This window comes from Neomonachus schauinslandi, chromosome 13, assembly GCF_002201575.2.
Source record: "Neomonachus schauinslandi chromosome 13, ASM220157v2, whole genome shotgun sequence".
Classification (NCBI taxonomy): Eukaryota; Metazoa; Chordata; class Mammalia; order Carnivora; family Phocidae; genus Neomonachus; species Neomonachus schauinslandi.
The window spans coordinates 74292369-74310710 of NC_058415.1; the positions used below are offsets into that span (position 1 = coordinate 74292369).

Sequence of the window (18342 nt, forward strand, 5' to 3'; positions counted from 1 at the left end):
TAAAAGGAATTGTTGCTTTTTCTGGCTCAATTATTAATTGAAAGTTTCCTTGCTTAGTTTTTAAATGATTTCTTCATGCTGTTTTTCTCTTCCCTCATCCCACTCCTTGCCACCCGCAAGTACGTTCCCCAGTCCCCTTTTGTGGCTGGCCCCACACTCCCAGGCCAGGGTGGGCCAGCCTTCTGCACAAGACCCTCTTCGTCTCCCCCACATGACCTCTCTGGTCCCCTGCAGGACAAACACCACACTGTTCTCTACAGGGGGCTTTTTCCAGAGGACCCCATCTCATCTGTGTCTCTGTGGGAGTCCCCGTAAGGGGGTCACATGGGCCAGTGGGTAGAACCCTGGAGGGGATGCACCTGCTGATGTGCTAAGGGACCTTAGACAAGTCACTTCTTTGACTGGGCCTTAGTCTTCCCATCTGTGCAGTGGGGGAAGGGCCTGCCTCAAGGGGTGGAGGGGTGGGGCTCCCAGCTTTCAAAGGAATAAGACTGCTGTCTAGGGCTCCACGGAACGGCCGCCTGACCCCTGCCCCATTCTTGCCCCTCCACACGTCAGCTCTTCCCTCTGTGAGCAGGGCCAGACTGACTTGCACATCTGGCTGGAGGAGGCTGCTCCGCACACGTAGCCATATGCAGACCCTCCCGGGTCCTTCGCTGTCAGTGTCCCCCAAGGGTTGTGGTTCAGACACCCGTTTCTGACCCACCCGTTTCTGACCCACGTGTGCTCGGGGAAGAGGATGCAGCAGCCGAGTCTGAGGGGCTGACTGTGGGGACCTGGCCACATGTGTCTGGCCCTCAGCCTGCCCGACTCTGAAGTGCATTGGCTGCCTGACCTCCGAGGTCTCTTTAAACAGGGTCGTTCATGCACTACCAGCCCTATTCCAGAACGACAGGACCTCTAGCGGAGTCCCTCAGTGCCTTGCCGTCTCAGCAGGCATGCTGCGCACGGGTGACCCGCCTCAGGGTGGGGGTGTGCGGGCAGTGGGAGAAGAGAGCCCCAGGCTTGTGCCGGGAGAGGCCCTGGGCTCTGGGCAGCCCTGCCCTCCTGGTTCCCAGCCCAAGGGAGACCCCTGCTGTCCACTGTGCTAGTCCCTTTTTCCTATTCCAGGGCCCCCGAGGACCAGATGGACCAGCCGGGGAGCAGGGGTCCAGGGGCCTGAAGGTACCAACCCCAGGGCCTGCCCTTCCTCACGCCTCCCGCTCTGGGTCAGGAATCTGGGAACCAAGTCTCACACCTTCCTCAGCGCCAGCCCCTGGTGGCAGCAGGGAGCTCATGGGCCACTCCTCCTGACCCTGGAGCCTGAGCCTGTGGGCAGGGGAGAAAGAGCACAGAGAGAGGGAGCAGTGAATAAGAGGGAGCCAGAGGAGGCAAGAGTAAGAGAGGGTGGGAGGGAACCTCAGGTGCCCTCTGGCCCCTTCCCTGGAGCCCCTAGCCCCTCCAGAGCCCCTGGGAGCCAAGATTGCTTCTACTCCCAGCAGGAGCGAGGGGTCCTTGGTTCTCCAGAGCAGATGATGACTACGGCCAGCCACTCCCCTTGCCAGGCCTCAGTTTCCCCACTTGCACAATGGGGAGAGGGGTGGGTCTGGGTCCTTCCAGCTCCCATGGAGTGCGGATCCTATGCCGTGAAGGGTCCTCCTGAGCACCCTCTCCCACCCTCACATGCTTTGCTTCCTGCAGGGCCCTTCAGGACCGCAGGGCAGACCGGGCCAGCCTGGGCAGCAGGTATGTCAGCCAAGGCTGCCAGCCCCTCCCCGCTCCCTGCTTGGCGAGACGCACCTCTAATGAGCCCACATGTGCTTGCAGGGTGCGGCTGGTGAGCGCGGGCACTCGGGCACGCGAGGCTTCCCCGTAAGTAGCATCAGTTCTGGGAATTCCGTGGGGCTCTGCCGGGAGATAAGAGCCATGTTACCAGGTTCCCACCCTGCTGTGGAAACCACAAAGGTTCTGGCTGCCCACTCTGTGCACTGAAGACCCTCTAGCCTGCCTCTTTCCCCTGAGACTCGGTCTCCCCATCGGTCACATGGCAGAGGGTGGGAGTGACACCCTCACACACTGCGAAGTCTTCTGGGCAGGGTGAAGGAGGCCATGGAGGGACTAAGGTCACCTCTGTTCTCCACAGGGCATCCCAGGTCCCTCAGGCCCCCCAGGCACCAAGGGCCTCCCAGGAGAACCGGTAAGTGCTCTCTCTCCTCCCTCTTTTGTCTCTTTGCTCCTGGCAGGCTGGTCTCAGATGGGCCACCGCCTGGGAGTGTGGCACGTGGTCAGCCAAGAAGGAGGTTGGAGAGGGACAGGGCCAGGGCTCTGCTACCCTAATGGGACAGGCCTGGGGGGAGGGGGGTAGAGAGGGCACTGGCCAGGGAGCTCAGGAGCTCTGGGTTGGAGTCTAAGCTTGCTTGCCCTCCAGCCTAGTTTTCTTACAAGTAAATGGGAATAATTGTCCTTATCATGCTATCCTGTTGTAAAGATGAAACGAGGAAATGTATAAGCTGAGGGAACAGAGTATTCAGGTCTCCAAGGGAGGGAGGATGGGAATTGCAGGGTCCGGACAGGAGCCAGTGAAGGGTTTGAGACCAAGATAACCCTTCAGGAGGTTCCCTGGAAGGATGGGTTTGGGGGACGGCCCAAGGGTCAGGGCGCCCCTTGAGGAGGCAGTGGAGTGGTACCGCTGGAGCGGGACAGGAGAGGACAGCCTCCAGGGGTATAGGAGGAGGGATCCCTGCATGGGGCAGGGGGAGGACAGGAGGCTCCTGCCCCCTGGGGCCGCGCTAGAGTCCCACATCTTTAGGCCCAAGGAGACCCCGTTTTGAACAGTGAATTGACCAGGAGCCGGGTGGGGGTTTCCAGAGGTGGATCCCAGGTGGAAGGGCATTCAAACTGAGGGAGAAGAGTGATCGAGGCTTCTTAGAAGAGCTGGAAGGTTTCTGAGTGGGGGAGGGGCCCCCCCAGGTTTGAGGGAGAGGAACAGGAGAGAGCGCAGATGGCTTGAGGGGGTGGCAGGAGACCGGTGGTGAGGAGGGAGCTGCAGACAGCGGGTCCTTGGCATGGCAGGTGGGGGGCATGGCTGCAGAGTTCCAGGTTCTGGGGATCCTCTCCCTCACCTGCCCCCTCCAGACTGCATTATTGGGCCTCAGGCTCCAGAGAGGGCCCAGGCTGCCTTCTCAAAACTGTGTGTGTCTGCCTGTCTTACAGGGCCCTCAGGGACCCCAGGGGCCACTTGGCCCTCCGGGAGAGATGGGACCCAAGGTGAGCGCTGAGGGCCCCTCGTTTGTCCCGTGGTGTTGCCGGGGAGGTATCAGGCCCTCATAGTCCTCCTCCACACGGGGGTCCCAGGCCTGGCTGTGTGCTGTGTCCTGTGTCCTGCAGAAACTGAAGGGTAGACCCCCCTGGTGGGAGGGCAGATCCACCCTAATGGCATAGGGCGAGGAGCTGGGTTCCCAGTCCCAGGGGCAGCGCATGGCATGCAGGGGTGCCAGGACCCTCAAGCGGGTTGGCGGTGCCTCTTTTGCGGGACCACGGGAAGCAGCAGTGCCCCCACCACAACCCCTGCTGGGACTTCCCCTTGGCACCGAGGTTTGACTACAGAACCAGCCCTTTTGAGGGCGTGCAGCGAGGAACTCTAGAGGGACCTCCGACACCTCTGCCTTATCCAGAGGAGAAAGCTGAGCTGCAGGGTTTGTGCAGGGGCTGTAGCCATGCTGATGGTGATAACTCGAACCCCTTCCCACCCTTGTCATCCTGGCTCAGCTTTGGAGTAAAGCACAGGGATCTGTCTGCCTTGAATACAGCCTTGGTTGGCTTCCTCCCCTGTTGTTATGTGAATCATGCTGTTTTCCTCCCTGTGCTGACCAAGGGGCTCTTAATGTGGCAAACCACACTCGTGGGGAAGGAGAAGGCTCCAGCAGCCTCTGAGCAGCCCCAAGGCTCGGCACCGTGGGCCCAACCACCACCCTCCCTGTGGTCCCAGCGCCAAGCTCCAAGAAGGCCGTAGCCTGCTCCCAACTCTGTGTCTCTCCTGCTGTGTGACCTCAGGCACATTCCTTGCCCTCTCTGGGCCTGCCTGTTATCTCCTCCCTTACAATCGAAGCCAGCCCTTGCTGTAGGAGGGACCAATGGCATTTTCTTGCAGGGACCGCCCGGTGCGGTAGGAGAACCGGGTCTTCCTGGGGAAGCCGGGATGAAGGTAAGGCAGGATGAAAGAGAAAATTGACTTGTTGAAACCAGCTCCCAGCTGGCGGCCACGTCCTCCCCACGGAAGAGAAACGGGCCTTTCTTGTGTGGGGATAATGAGTTCTCTGTGTTCCTGGCTGGGGAGCGGGTCCTGGCTATGGCCACAGTGGCGGACCCAGCCGGCCTGGAGCCCCCGCCCCCCACCCCTGCCCCCTGCCCAGCGATGTTTTCCCTGGCACCTGCCCCACGCCCGGGCGGCCACATCTCCCGGCCTCCTGAGATACCATCTGCATTTCAGTCCCCGAGCCCTTCATTACTTGCGGGGAAACAGGCGCCCATTGATGCCTGGGTTCTGGGGAGAGCCCCCCTGCGCCCCCCCGTGCCCCCTCCCCCCCCCCGCTCTGCTGTGGAAGAGGATGCAGCTCCCTATGCAGGCCCCGGAGCTGACAAGCGACACTGGCAGCCTGATGACCTTGCTAGGCAGGGCCTGGGGGAGCCGCCAGGGTCTGTGGGACTAGAGGCAGACACCCTCTCCCCAGCAGTGCCTGAGCCTCCCTGCCATTCAGAGGGACTTGGACCGGCCCTGGGACTTCAGTTGTTGGCTTAGATCCAGAAACCTTTGCTCCAACAATGCAGAAAACTACCCCATATATAAAACAGAAATGGGATCCTCCTGGTTAGGGCAGGGCTGGGGGCTCAGCGCTCCTCCTCCTCCCGGTACCACCTCCCCCCCACCCCGCCCTGGACGTCAGCACAGAGGGAGACTAGTTTAGAAACCCCCACGTGGTGATCTTTTGGGGGGCAGATGACATTTATTCTGGCTCATTTAGGGCCTCTTCCTCCTTTGGGTTTCTCTCCAAGGCTCTCAGGGAGAGTAAAGAAGGTGGTCAGCCACAGAGTTGCCATCCCTGCATCTGATCCTCCCTGGAGCCAAACTACCCAGGTTTGGATCCTGAATCTGTCCCTTCTTAGCCTCATGGGCTTGGGCTAGTGACGTAACCCCCGTGCGTGGTCTCTTGGTTTCTCCATTTGTAAAAGAAGATCCCTTCTCTGGCAGGGTTGTTGTGAGGTTTCAGTGTGAAATCGAGAGGCCCTTAGAGCAGCGCCGTGTAAACATGAGCTTGATGGTGGTGGCATTCGCATGGCCCCGACACGGCCAGTGCTGGCCTGGAACAGGGGCTCTGGTTGGCATTTTACAGTGTTGCTTTGGTCCTTGGGAAGGAGGGGCTGCCCCAGCTCTCCGCCCAAATCAGAGCTGGTGAGGACAGGAAGGTGAGGCAAGGGCTGGGACTGGCCCTACCCACCCCCATGGACTTGTGTTTGGCTTCTCCTAGGGTGACCTTGGGCCTCTGGGCACCCCTGGGGAGCAGGGCCTCATTGGGCAGCGGGTAAGTCGAAGCAAATTCATTCTTCCTGGAAAGCCACCTGAGGGGCACTTGGGTCTGGGGGAAGGGCTTTACTCAACCTCCCTGAGCCTCAGGGAGAAAGAGACTATGAATTCCTGCAGCCTCATCCTGTCTCTCTGGGTGAGCCAGCCTTTCCACAATGCAGAGGCACTCTTGGAAGAAAAGGATCCTGTGGTCAAAGTGTTTGAGACTCACTGCATGCTCCGTGTTCCCTCTTCCACATTAGTAGTAGCATTTTTAAAGCTCTGAGAAGGCCTGCAGCCAAGACAGTGGTTCCTGACTTATTTGGATGCACTTTTACTTTTGAAAAACGCCTGTTATCATCCCTGGAAACTGTTCCATGGAAGGTTATCGTCCCCTTTTCTAAAAGAAACCCACAAAGCTTGTCTTTGAGAAGCTTTGGGATGCCTCTCTGTCCACCTCTCTATGCTCCGTGCCCAGTTTATACAGTCTCTGCCTGAATATGGCCTGCAGGCGTACTGGGGAGGAGTACAGAGCAGGCATCCTGTAGCACCTGCCAGGTACAGAAGGTGGGGTCTAAGAGGGAGCGGGAGTTAGCATGGGCCTCAGTTCCTGGGGGCACCAGGGACAGCCCAAGTGCCCTTCATTTCTTATCATTCCTGTTTTTCCAATGCTTCGTGCTTTCCCTGCCCAGAGTTGCAAGAAAGACCACAGGGCAAGGCAGGATGTGTGTGGAGCCCGAACCCCTGAGATGGTAAATCTTGTGTGTCAACGAAGACTGATCCGTAGTTTTCTTAGAGTGCCGCATTAAGAAGGATTCTGAGGCACAGTAGGAGAGAGAACGACGAGCACTCACTTGAGGCCCACTCTGTGCCAGGCCCTTCTCTCAAAGCACTGGGAAGAGAGCAGTGAGTAACAGAAGGCCTTGTTCGTATGGAGCCACCTTCTAGTGGATACGTTAGTGACATCTGCCACAGGCACGAGAAGCGTGGGGTCTCCACACCTGTCATGCCTTTGCCACCCCTGCCTCTGATGACCTCTGAGGCCCCTTTGGGCTCAGGTGCTGAACAGCCATGAACTCTGAAAGCCAAGAGAGACACAAACTAATTTGACGGCCAATTTGAGAACGGAGACATCCAGGGGCATCTCTGGAGCTGGGACTGCAAGCAGAGAACCTAGCTGAGGGTCAGATGGGGATTCGGGGTCTTGGTATCATTCCCAAGCTTGCTGGCCCAAAAGTCTTAAGGCTGGCCTCACTTTCCTCATCTGAGAAATGGGATTCCACAAGGAGTTTCGTGGGAGCTCACTCCAGTTCCAGAAATAATACATCGAATGGCTGCCATCTGTGGGGTGCTTACACTGTGCCTTCCAGGCACCCTTAAAGGAAGTGGTATCAGCCCAATTTTCCGATGAGCAAACAGCTGCCCGTGGGGGCGAGGTAGTTTGCTTGTGGTCGTACTGCCTGTGAACAGGAAGCCCAGTGTGGGAACTGAGGTCTCTGATATCAGAGCCTTTCTCAACCACTGGGCAGCAGTGTTTCCAACCAACCAACCAACTTGGACACTTTGTAACTCGTGATCTCATGTGGCCCCCACCCGATCCCCTTCCCTGGGAATGTCTCCTCATCTTTCCCCACCACCCTTTCCAGGGAGAGCCAGGCCTCGAGGGTGACAGTGGTCCTGCAGGGCCTGATGGGCTGAAGGTAAGTGTCCTGCTGCTGTAGGGTCTGGGGAGGGGGATGTTCTGGAACTACCTTCTACCTCTGCCCCCACTCCCCTCCTGTCCAAGACCTAAGCTTTCTCCTGGAAGCACTGTGTTCCCATAAAGCTCCGAGAGCAGACCTCTGGCTCCTATTGCAAGTAGCCTGTCCAGCACCCGCCCCACCCCCCACCGCCCACCCCCCGCCCACCACTGCCTCCTACCCTGCTCAGATGGGACTAGGAGCCATCCCACCTTCCACTCCTCACTGCTACCCTTCTCCTCAAAACTACAGCTTCTCTTGGTTAAGGGTAGTACCTGAACACCCCTGCTCTGTGCTAGACTCAGAGCCAGCAGCTTTGATATCTGTTATCTTCCAAACATCCTAAAAGACCAGGAAAATAATAATCACCACCCATGACCTGTAAGCCACTATTTATGGTGCATTAGTCATGTATATATCAGGTACTATGCTAAGCCCTTTGTGTTATGTAACACATCAATTAATGCTACGGGGTAAGTTCTATCCTTAAATGAGGAAACCGAGACACAGAGAGGTTAAGCAACTTGCCCAAGGACACATAGCTAGTAATTGGCACAGCCAAGACCCAAGCCTTGGCTGCCTCTCTACACTAGGCACCCATTCTAAGGGTGGGGAGACTGAGGCTCAGGAGGAGGCAGGAGGTGCACTCATCCAGAGTCTATGGCTGTGAGCGGAGAATCCAAAATTCAAACCCAGGGCTCACTGGCACCACAGCATGTAGGCCTAACTCTGCCCTGTTGCATCCTGTAGAGTCCTCTGTCAGCCACAGATGCTGGCACCTTCCATAGGCGCCAGGGCTCCCCTGAACCCTGGGGCTAGCGGGCGTCGCTCTCCAACTTACTAGCTTCACGTCTAGCCCAGGCCTGTCCCTGGCTGCCAGCCCGGGCCCAGCCCTGGCACAGTACTAGGTGGGCTCTCCCCAGGACTGACCTGTCACACTGAGTCAGCTCCTCAGCCCAGGGACCCAAGGGCCACATCCCAGAATTCCCTCTGTCACCCATTTACTTTCCATGTGACCTCAGATAAGCAGCCCTCAATTCCCCAATCCCCAGACACGCCCCTGCCACTGCCCCATCCCCATAGCTGCCCTGGGTTCCGGGTTTCCCCATCTACCAGGATGCCTCCGGGACAGGCTCCTGGCTGGCTCCCCATCTGCCCCGGGTTTTTCTTGCAAGGCCGTGAGCGCCCCCTGTCGCCATCCATCTGCCTCCTCTCCTCTCCAGCTCGGCTGCATCCTAGGGTACAACTGGTCCTGGCTGGGGAGACCCAGAGCATTTGACAGACCCTCCACACCCTTTGCCCAACACCTGCTTGAACTGCAGTGACACTGAAGAACATTCTGGCTAAAATGTGCTGCATACTCACCATGCGCTCACACCACCTGCCTTAAGAGCTTTATGTGAATGAACCCGTGTAATCCTCCCAGCCACCATGTGAGCTAGATTCAATCTTGTCCCCACTGGACAGATGGGGAAACTGAGTCACGGTGTGGGGGCCTCTTTCATTTCTGGTCAGCCATCTTTTTTCTCCTCCGAATTGTGCTGCGGTGTGACAGGAGCGGGGGCTTCGAGGCATGGGTGTCTCAATGCCGTCTTTCCTGCTCTCTCAGCATGGCTCCTGGTGCTGGCTGCTTCTTCCTCTTTCACTCCCTTCAAAGCCAGTTCTACCCTAGACCTTGGGCCAGAGTAGTTGCTGCAGATGTCCAGCATCTTTTCTGGTCCTCGTGAATCCCAGGAGACCGTCCGCTTTTTTCATGGTGTTTGTCCAAGAATCACCTTCATGGTGAAAACCACCTCTCGGACACACACAGCATGTAATAGTCTATAGAGTGCTTTTCTGCTGATGATCTCTGTTGAGTTTGCCGACACCCAGCAGATGGTGGTGGTGATGGTGGTGGTTACTCCTAGGAAGACTAACCTTTATCCAGAACTCATGTGCCAGACACGCTGTTAAGCTACTTAAATGGATTAGCTCTTCCAATCCCCATAGTAACCCTTTGCTGCTTATTTTACAAATGAGGAAACTTGCCGAGGGTCACGCAGCCATTGAGAGGTGGCAGCAAGATTCGAATTTAAGCAACATAACCCCAGGAGTAAGGGAGGTATTGTCCCCTGCACAGAGAACCTTGGAATCCAAAGGCACCAGAACCCTAGGGTCTCACGCATGCTCTGCCACTGACTTCCATGTGTGGTTGGGAAGTCTCCTGCTCTCTCTGGGCCTCAGTTTCCCCATCTATAGATCGAGAAGTTTGAGCTAGACAACTTGTAAGGCTCTTCTGAGCATTGGCAGATGTCCGGGGGACTCTAGGATTCTCCAGGACCCACCAGAGACCATTCTGTAAGGGATCCACAAGTTCACTACCCCAGGCTGTGGGGGGTCTGGGTGGTCCCTGGAGCCGGAGCCCTTGAGGTGCCAGGCTGGGACCTCTCTCTGAAAACCAGCCCAGCCACCTGGAACAGGCTGCCTGCCTCGGAGAGAGGAAAGCAGGTGGCCAGGGATGACAAGGAGGAAGGGGGATCCTGGACCGGGGTCGGCAGAAGGGTCATCAGGGCAGCACCCCATCTCCCTGCCAGGCTATGCTCGGAGTCCGAGAATCTCAGTGGGGAGGGATCTCACACACCAACCTGTCTGACCCCCTCCTGGTGCCCAGATCTGCTCTGCGCTGGCCCACACCTCAGCTTGGAGTGTCCCTCCCTTATCCATGCCATCTCTGGACCCCTCTTCACTGGGGAGTCTCCCCCCCGCCCCCTAGCTGAGCTAGAAACCACCCCAAGAGGCTCCTGCACCTCCTCTGCCCAGAGCCCAGGCTCCAGCTTCACGCCCTCTGCACCCTGATCTTTCTCCTGGACGCACACCAGTTTATCAGCACTCCTTGTAAAGTGTGGTGCTGGGAAACAGAACTGGCAGAGACACGCTCCCCTTCTCCTAGCCTGCTCCCCCGCCCAGCCCTTCCTCCTGTCCATGACTTCATCCCCTTTCCCACGGGTCTCTCTGAACGGTCCCAGCTCAGCCACTTGCAGACTGGCCACCAGCCCTGCCAGGCCTGCCAGCCCCGATGGAGGTGACCTTCTGACAGGCGCCACCCTGTTCCTCTGTGGCCACTGGTCATGCCGCCCCCCTCACCCCTGTTCTGCCCACAACCTGGCTCAGCCCAGCCTGCCAGGATGTGGCCTGGATGTGGCAGGTGCTGTGTCAGTGTTAACTGCTGTCCACTGGACAGAGGAAGTGCTCTGCCGCAGGCAAGAATGAGAGCCATGCAGAGCAGACAGCAATGGAGATGGTGTTGGCAATAGAGACTGACCGCAAGATGGAACCAAGCAGTACAGTTGGATTATGTCTTTAAAGCTTCATGTACTGCTAACTAGCTTCTTTGCTTTGGATTGGCTGTCCCACTGCTCGGAGCCTGGTACAGGGCAACAGAAACTGTGATCTCTGCCTTATTATTATTATTGTAAGCTGTTTTCATGTAAGCAAGGGTTGAAAATGCAACTCAGAAAAATGGAGTTGGTTCTGAGAGGCAGGATTGGGTGAATTGTTTTCCTTTTTTAAAATTTCCTTCAGTGTCTTAAGACTTTTGTCCTCCCCATGTGTCAGTGTTGGGGAGAAAGAGCCTGAGTCTCACAAAGCTGCTCCCTTCCTGTGAACTCCAGGGGGTGGGAGTAGTCAAGGTTCTGCGTTGCCTCTGAGCAAGTTTCTCCCTGGCCTGAGTACCATGTCGGGGGTATTTCCTGCACCAGCCAGGCCATGACACCCTGACCCTTTTGGTGGCTCAGGGAACAATCGGGGCAACCCAGGGGCTGCTTGGTGTGGACATCCAAGTGGAGCCCTGAGGTTTAGCGCCTCTGATGGGCTGAGGGACTAATTTATTCTCTCTCTCTCTCCCCTCCTCATGCCCTTCCAACCTAGGGGGACAGGGGTGACCCTGGGCCTGATGGTGAACGTGGCGACAAAGGCCAAGAGGGACTGATGGGCGAGGATGGGGTCCCCGGCCCCCCTGGCATCACTGGCATCCGGGTGAGTGTGCACGGCTGCATGCCAGCACTGTGGGCGTTTGGGTATGTGTACCACCCACGCCTGCTCGGGCAGTTGGACAGGAGGTCTTTTGATGGCAGCTACCTGAAGGTCTTCCACTGTGGTCCTTCCTCCACCTGGGAGTTTCCCAGAGAACAGTCTGCCCATGTCCCTCCCCTGCCTAACCCTCTCATGGCTCCCAGTTGCCCTCAGACTAGCATCATACTCCTCAGTCTGGCTGCTATGGCCTCCACAAGCCTGGGCCTGCTGGCCTCATCCCACATTCAGCCACACTGAATTTAGCAGGGGGTTTAGCAGGAGAGGCGCTGGCCGCGATTCTCCGCTAGGAACTTGACGCTACCTTCTCTGGGTCACGCTCTTGGTACGATGAAGGATTTGGAAGGAATGCCTTCCAACATTCCAGGGGCTCTTTCTTAGTGAGCTCTTGAGTATCATGGCCATGGAATGGGTGGCAACGTGCAGCAGAAATAGCCCTGGGCCTGGAGTCCAAAGGCTGAGTTCTGGCTTGAGAACCCACGGTCTGTGTGACCTTAGGCAGATCACTGCTGCCTCTCTGTGAGCCTTGGTTTTCTTATCTTTAAAGAGTCAATGAAACTTTGGAAAGAAAGTGCTTTCTACAACGTCCCAGAAAATAAATATTGTCTTTATGAATCTGGAGGAGGAAATGACTGGAAGCTGGTGGTAGTGGTGATGGTGGTAGTAATGTTGATGGTTGGGTGGAGGTAGAGATGATGATGATGATGATATTGATGATGGTAGAGATGGTGATGATGGTGGTTGTAATGGTGATGATGGTGGAGATGGTGGTGATGACAGTGGTGATAGTGATGATGGTGATGGTGGAGGTGATGGTATTAGTGATGGTGGTGATGGTGGTGGAGATTGTGATGGTGGTGATGATGGTGATGGTGGTGGAAATGGTGATGGTGATGATGATGGTGGTGATGGTGATGGTGGAGGTGATGGTATTTGTGATGGTGATGATGATGGTGATGCTGGTGATTGTGGTGGAGATGGTGGTGGAGATGGTTATGATGGTGATGATGGTGATGGTGGAGGTGATGGTGGTAGAGATGATGATGGTGATGGTGGAGGTGATGGTATTAGTGAGGGTGGTGATGGTAAGGGTGGAGGTGATGGTGGTGGTGGAAGAGGTGGTGGTACAGATGTTGATGATGGTGGTAATGGAGATAGTGGTGAGGATGGTGGTGAGAATGATGGTGGCAGTGATGGTGATGGGGGCAGTGGTGGTGGTGGTGGTGGTGGTAGCAGAGTTAATGTCTCTATTTTGCCATCTCTGCCAATTTTCATATACTGGAACTGGAAAGAAGTTCACTGGGGCCAGACTGAGTGTGTGTCGGGTGACAGAAGGGGTGAGAGGCTTGTATTTGAGTCTCTTTGGCATCAGGGCTACAGGACAAGTATCTCCCACTCTGGCTGGGAAACAGTGGAGTATTTAAAAATAGAATTTTATGAGCCATCAGAGCCTTTCCAGAAATATATCTCCATGGATGGGGGCCCAGCAAAAGTCTTCATTCTGGCCCCACAGCCTCACCCCACTGGATGCTCCAGCCCTTACTCAGGATTTCCCACACCATGAGGGACGCTCCCAGATGGAGAGGGCCTGTCAGCACAAGTGGCCGGCCACCCTGTCCTGGGGGAGACTCCCGGCATCCTGGCTCTGTGCTGAATGCTTCAGCGCTGACTCATTTCTCCTTCTGACAAGGGATCAGCCCTAGCAATCCCCTCAGCCTACTGACAAATTCCACCAGCCCCTGTATCAGGATTGTACAGTTGCCCAGATACGACCAGCCTGGGACAGGGGGTGCCCCAGACACTGAGGACCCACATCTCATTCGAACCCAGCGAGGTGACCTGCAGGTAGTGTCTTTGTCTCACCATGCCTATGTCTTTGGCTCTCAAATTGAATAAATAACCCCTTCCTCCCAGCCCTGTGGCCAGAATTGGGGGAGGCATGACACAGAACATAGACATAGTTCCTGGCCCGTGGTTGAAGCCATGTTGGTTGACTCCTTTATTACTGGAGGAGCCAAACACCCAGGCATGGTCTAGTTCAGTACTGTCGATAGAGACAGAAGACAAGCTACCTGTGTAATTTAAAATTTTTTAGTACTCGAATTTTCAAAATGTAAAAAGAGGTGGATGAAATAAATTCTAACCATATATTTTATTTAGCTCAATATAGCCAAAATATGAACATTTCCAACATGTAATCAATATAAAAATCACTAATCAGGTATTTTGCATTCTTTTTTTTTTTTGTACTAAATCTATGAAATCTGATGTGTAATTTACTCTTACAGCACATCTCAATCCGTATGCTAAATTTTCATTGGAAATACTTGATCTGTGTTTAGATTTCATAAAATATATAGCTGAAAATGTAGATTCATATCCCTAAGTTGTTCCAAATACACATAAAAGTTTTAACGATAACTTAATTGTCTGTATTTAAATTTAATTTTAAGTTAATTCAAATTAGGTTGAATTAAGAATTTGGTTCCTCCATCCCAGTCACCACCTTTCAAGTGCTCAGTAGCCCTATGTGGCAAGGGGCCACAGACAAGACAAAGCTAGTTTAAGACCTATATATGAGAGGCAGGGAAACCGAGGCACACAGGAGGGAAGGGACTTTTCCAGGGTCACATGAGGTCTTAAGCACCAGAATGCAGGGTAGTCTGTGCTTAGTCCTTCCAAGACCACGACTCTCTCCTTCCTGAGGGCCCCAGGATGGTCTAACTGGCACTGCCCTTAGGGACAGAGAATCATCTTCTCCAGTCCTTTTTTGCCACGTTTTGTCCTTGTGCTGAATCAAAGCTGGCCTCCCTGTAATTTCCGTCCACTGACCACCCCAGAGGACACAGCTACCCCTGCCTCGGGGCAGCTGCAGAAATCAGCAGATGGGCAGCAGGTGCCTCTGGGTTCGCCTATGTGTTTTCTGGCTCCTCTAAAATCCCATCTTCCTGCCTTTCCTCCATCACAGTGCCTCCTCCTGTTCCAAGGTGGGGCTATCACCTCCTTCATCCTACAGCATGTACCTCTGTTAATGCAGCCAAAGGGATTGAATTGAACTAGCTCTTTAGTGCTTGCCAAGAATGTAGATGTTCTTCCCAGCTCCCTTTGAGGTTTGGGTCTTGAGGGGACTGTCCTCTGGGGACCATCAGGATGTCTTTTCCAGACCAGAAACACTGCCTGCCTTACCCCCTACATCCCACCCCAGTGTGGCTCAGAGTTGGGATTCTCTTCTCTCCTTTTCTTTTCTCCCTTATCTGTCTTATGCTCACACACGCACACTTATACGCACTCACTCACCCCACTGAGTGGCCCTGACAAGAACAGGGCAAAGGAGAGCAAAGGGATGCCCTGCAAGGGAGGGGACAGAACAGCCTGTGGGAGGGAGTGGCCTGGGTACCCCAGTGGGAGAGTGGGGGAGGGCAGCTGACCTTCCCGGCACAATGCCCCACTGGGAGGAGCCCCTCCAACCCCCATCCCCAAGGGAGGGAGCCCCTGTCAGTGGGACACAGCCTCGGGCTGGTCAGAAGTGCCCCAAGGCATCTCAGAGATGAGGGAGGACCTCCTCTGCCTGCCTCATGTCATCAGCGGGCACCGGGAGCCCCAGGCATGGAATCAGACAGATCCGCAGTTGAATCAGCGTTCTGGGCCAAGTCGTTTCACCTTTGGGAAGCCCAGGGAGCAAGCCCTGATGGGGCTTCAGGCTCAGGGTGGCTGGGGGGCTGGAACAGCGTGTGGCACATGGCAGGTGCAGAGAGCGGCTCCCACTGGGACAGCCCAGGAGCCTAGCAGTCTTCATGAAAGTGTGGTGCGTCCAGCACTTACTGTGGGCCAGGTGCCTGGTGAGCACGAGAGGCCATCCCCGGGTTGACTTCTCAGCCCCATGAGGCAAACAGGACCCCTGTCCCCACTTTGCAGACAACACCTTCTGTCAGGAAGTTCCCAGCTCACAAGGTCCCGGGGAGCACTGAGCACAGGGTGGGTTTGGGACCCAGGCAGTCCGCCCTCAGAGCTCCCGTGCTGACGCTCTGCCTCAGGTTGCTCTCATTTCTCACCCTCTTCCTTCCCTCTTTCTCCTCTCAGGGTCCTGAAGGAAAACCGGGGAAGCAAGGCGAGAAGGGCCGGACCGGAGCCAAGGTGGGGCCCCCTCCCCTCCCCCACCTCTCTCTCCGCCTCCTGCTGGGGCCCCGTGACAGCCTGTCTCTCCTCCCGCTGCAGGGTGCCAAGGGCTACCAAGGACAGCCGGGTGAGATGGGCGTCCCTGGAGACCCTGGACCCCCTGGCACCCCAGGCCCTAAAGGGTCCCGGGGCAGCCTGGGACCAACGGTGAGAACTCAGGGTGGGGTGGGGTGGGTGGGCAGGCAAAGAGCTGGGGGTGGGGGCAAGGGGAGAAAGAGAGGTATTGCCCTGTCCACCTCTCAGCCAAACCTTGGCTGTCCCTTGTCCTAGCTGCTTCTCTTGCATCATGGATCCCTTGGGGATCCTGTAGAAGCTGCCGCCTCTCTCCCTGGAAAAGTACCCACAGCGCCAAGTATGTGTTTCTGTTTGAAGGGCACTGTGGGTCTTCTGAAGGACTTTACAGACCCAGACAAATAAGCATTCTAGGGTGGGGAGAGGGGACCAGCTCCTTTGGAGGGTTTTTACAGAACAAGTTTTCCCACTGGAAATAGATTCATGAGGATCAGGCTGCAGATCCCTGGGTGACTCTGAGGCCGTCCCAGCCTCTTGCTGGCCTGCCTGGAAGGAGGGCCCCGGGGGTCTGCTGGCTGCAGAGGAAGGAAGCAGAGGGGAGGCAGGCCGGCGAGGCATCTCTGAGCTCCCAGCGTCCCTGGTGTGAATGCCCCCGCTGTGGCTGATCCCAAGCCACCCACGTGGTGTCCGCAAGCGCAAACTTGGGAGGGAGATGCACGGGAGTGTCTGTCATCTGCTAGTTCCACCACATGCACTCAACAGACAGAAATAAGCTGGAGCCTAGGCAATAGTAAAATGGAGCAAAATTACTGGAAGGGAGGAGTTTTGAATATTTGTCATCTTCGTTTTTAATAAAATTGATTGAACTGTAAGCTCATATAATTTAACTTCCTATAGCTGCTTCTGTTTAAAATTGGCTCACAAAAGTGAAGATGGTTTAGCCACTGGGTCTCGTGAACCCCTGGAGCTGGGAGAAAGAAGGGCTGGAGGGAGGAGGGTAGCTCAGGGAGGAGCTCTGCAGCCTGGGTTCTGGGCCACAGACATGCCTGTCGGCGGGGCTGGACTGGGCTGGAACCAGTGCCCAGGTCACTGCTGTGAGAACCACCTGTACCAATGCGCGTCTGCTCCTGTCCTAGGGTGCTCCTGGACGGATGGGGGCCCAAGGAGAGCCCGGACTGGCTGGTTACCATGTAAGAAAATCTGCCCCCCCCCCGCCCAGGCGGGCCTCGGCCTCTGTCCCCACCACCTCCCCGCGGAGGGTGGCCCTTGGGCCACTGAAGATCTCTGGTCTCCCCGGGCCCAGGGAGCCCCTGGGCCCCCAGAGCAGGGGTGGGCAGACAGAAACACCCTCCCCCTCCACGTGCCCTCGCTGAGTCCTTCCTTCCCGCGGTGGGAGCCACACATGCATCCTGTCCCGGCGTCATGCCGGCTGTCTGTGGAAGGGAAGAGCCTCACCCCGCTTTTGCATCCAAGCTGGCACCCCTCTTAGAGGCGGCTGAGCCAAACCTATGTGATAGAGTTGGGTGACTAGTCCTCAGAGAGGCTCTGGGCCCGCTCAGAAAGGGAAACTGAGGCTTAGGGAGGCTAATGACAGCTTGTTAAGTTTGAAGGTAGGATTCAGTGTCTGAAGGAGGCACAGCAGGGAAAGAAGGACAGAAGAGGGACAGGGCAGAGGACATGGGAACCGGAGAGGGGGCACTGGGAGCCCAAGGGAGGAACGAGCCTATATGCTTCCCGCCATAGCCTGGGGAAGTCGGCTGAGGCCAGCATTTTGCCCCTGCCCCTGCCCCAGGGACACAGCTGGCTCTCCGAGATCTGGCCCCAGGTCTGCTCCAGGCTGGGGTGAGCCACGCCCCCTACCATCCAAGCGGGCCCACCCCTGAGAGGTGTGTCAGGGACTGACTGGGAGGCCAGGCCCCTGAGAGGCATGGGCCGGCTCAGAGTCACACAGTGAGCTGGGGCAGAGCCAGGGCCCAGACTCACAGCTCAGGGTCTCCACCTAGGAGTTCCTGGCCTTCATCACTGTGCCTCTCAAGCCGTCACTCCCCCATGCTCTCACCTCTTGCCATCTTGTTTCTGCAGGGACACAAAGGCATCATGGGCCCCCTCGGACCTCCTGGACCAAAGGGTGAAAAGGTGGGTGCTCAGTCCTGGGAAGCAGGCGCTCCCTCCCGTGTGGGCGGGTAGGAGCCAGCCCCTGGGGCACTGTGGCTGGGGTAATGCGGAAGTTCACAGTCGGCTCACCGCTGCTCACACCGCAGAGCCAGAGCCGTTAGACCTACATTCAACACAGATGGCCTGTGTGTCAGGTCGGAGCCCAGCACCGGAACAAAACCACAGTTCCTGCCCGCCCGGGGTTTCCAGTTGAGCAGGGGAGATGGACGCCAATCATGTCCTGACCAGAACTTCAATTCCATCATCTGTGTGAATGTGGGCATTGAGCCTTGCTCAGAAATGAGATCCCGCAGTGAGAGCCAGCGCAGGGCTTAGGACAGAGTGAGACCAGCCTTTCCCAGCCAGGAAGGAGCCACTAAGGCAGAGGGAGAACGCGCCCATACCCCACCACTTGGCTCCAGCTTCGGTGGAAGAGAGAAATTGCTAGAAGAAAGCTTGCTGATGGTTGTGCCCTGCCGCACGGTGCAGGTGGGGATGTGGGGCCAGGGGGCCAAGGCAGTGGCCCCGGGTAACCTTCCGAGCCAGCACCAAACTGGCTCTGGGCCCAGGCCTTTGAGTCCTACCTTAGCAGCTCGAGTCTCCCTGTTCTGGCCTCCCTCCTCCCCTGATGGCTCCGCCTCCGGAATGCCTCCT

The 18342-nt window shown here is 56.5% G+C and overlaps 1 protein-coding gene across 1 annotated transcript in view; it reads left to right on the forward strand.

Moving 5' to 3' along the window:
- Window positions 1-18342, forward strand: part of COL27A1 (collagen type XXVII alpha 1 chain) — a 135258-nt gene that overhangs the window by 95467 nt on the left and 21449 nt on the right. The window contains exons 29-41 of the mRNA XM_021691749.2: window positions 1111-1164; window positions 1681-1725; window positions 1807-1851; window positions 2123-2176; window positions 3193-3246; window positions 4130-4183; window positions 5505-5558; window positions 7186-7239; window positions 11185-11292; window positions 15427-15480; window positions 15562-15669; window positions 16671-16724; window positions 17617-17670. Coding sequence (XP_021547424.1) covers window positions 1111-1164; window positions 1681-1725; window positions 1807-1851; window positions 2123-2176; window positions 3193-3246; window positions 4130-4183; window positions 5505-5558; window positions 7186-7239; window positions 11185-11292; window positions 15427-15480; window positions 15562-15669; window positions 16671-16724; window positions 17617-17670 — 792 coding nt within the window. The remainder of the gene's footprint in view (window positions 1-1110; window positions 1165-1680; window positions 1726-1806; window positions 1852-2122; window positions 2177-3192; window positions 3247-4129; window positions 4184-5504; window positions 5559-7185; window positions 7240-11184; window positions 11293-15426; window positions 15481-15561; window positions 15670-16670; window positions 16725-17616; window positions 17671-18342) is intronic.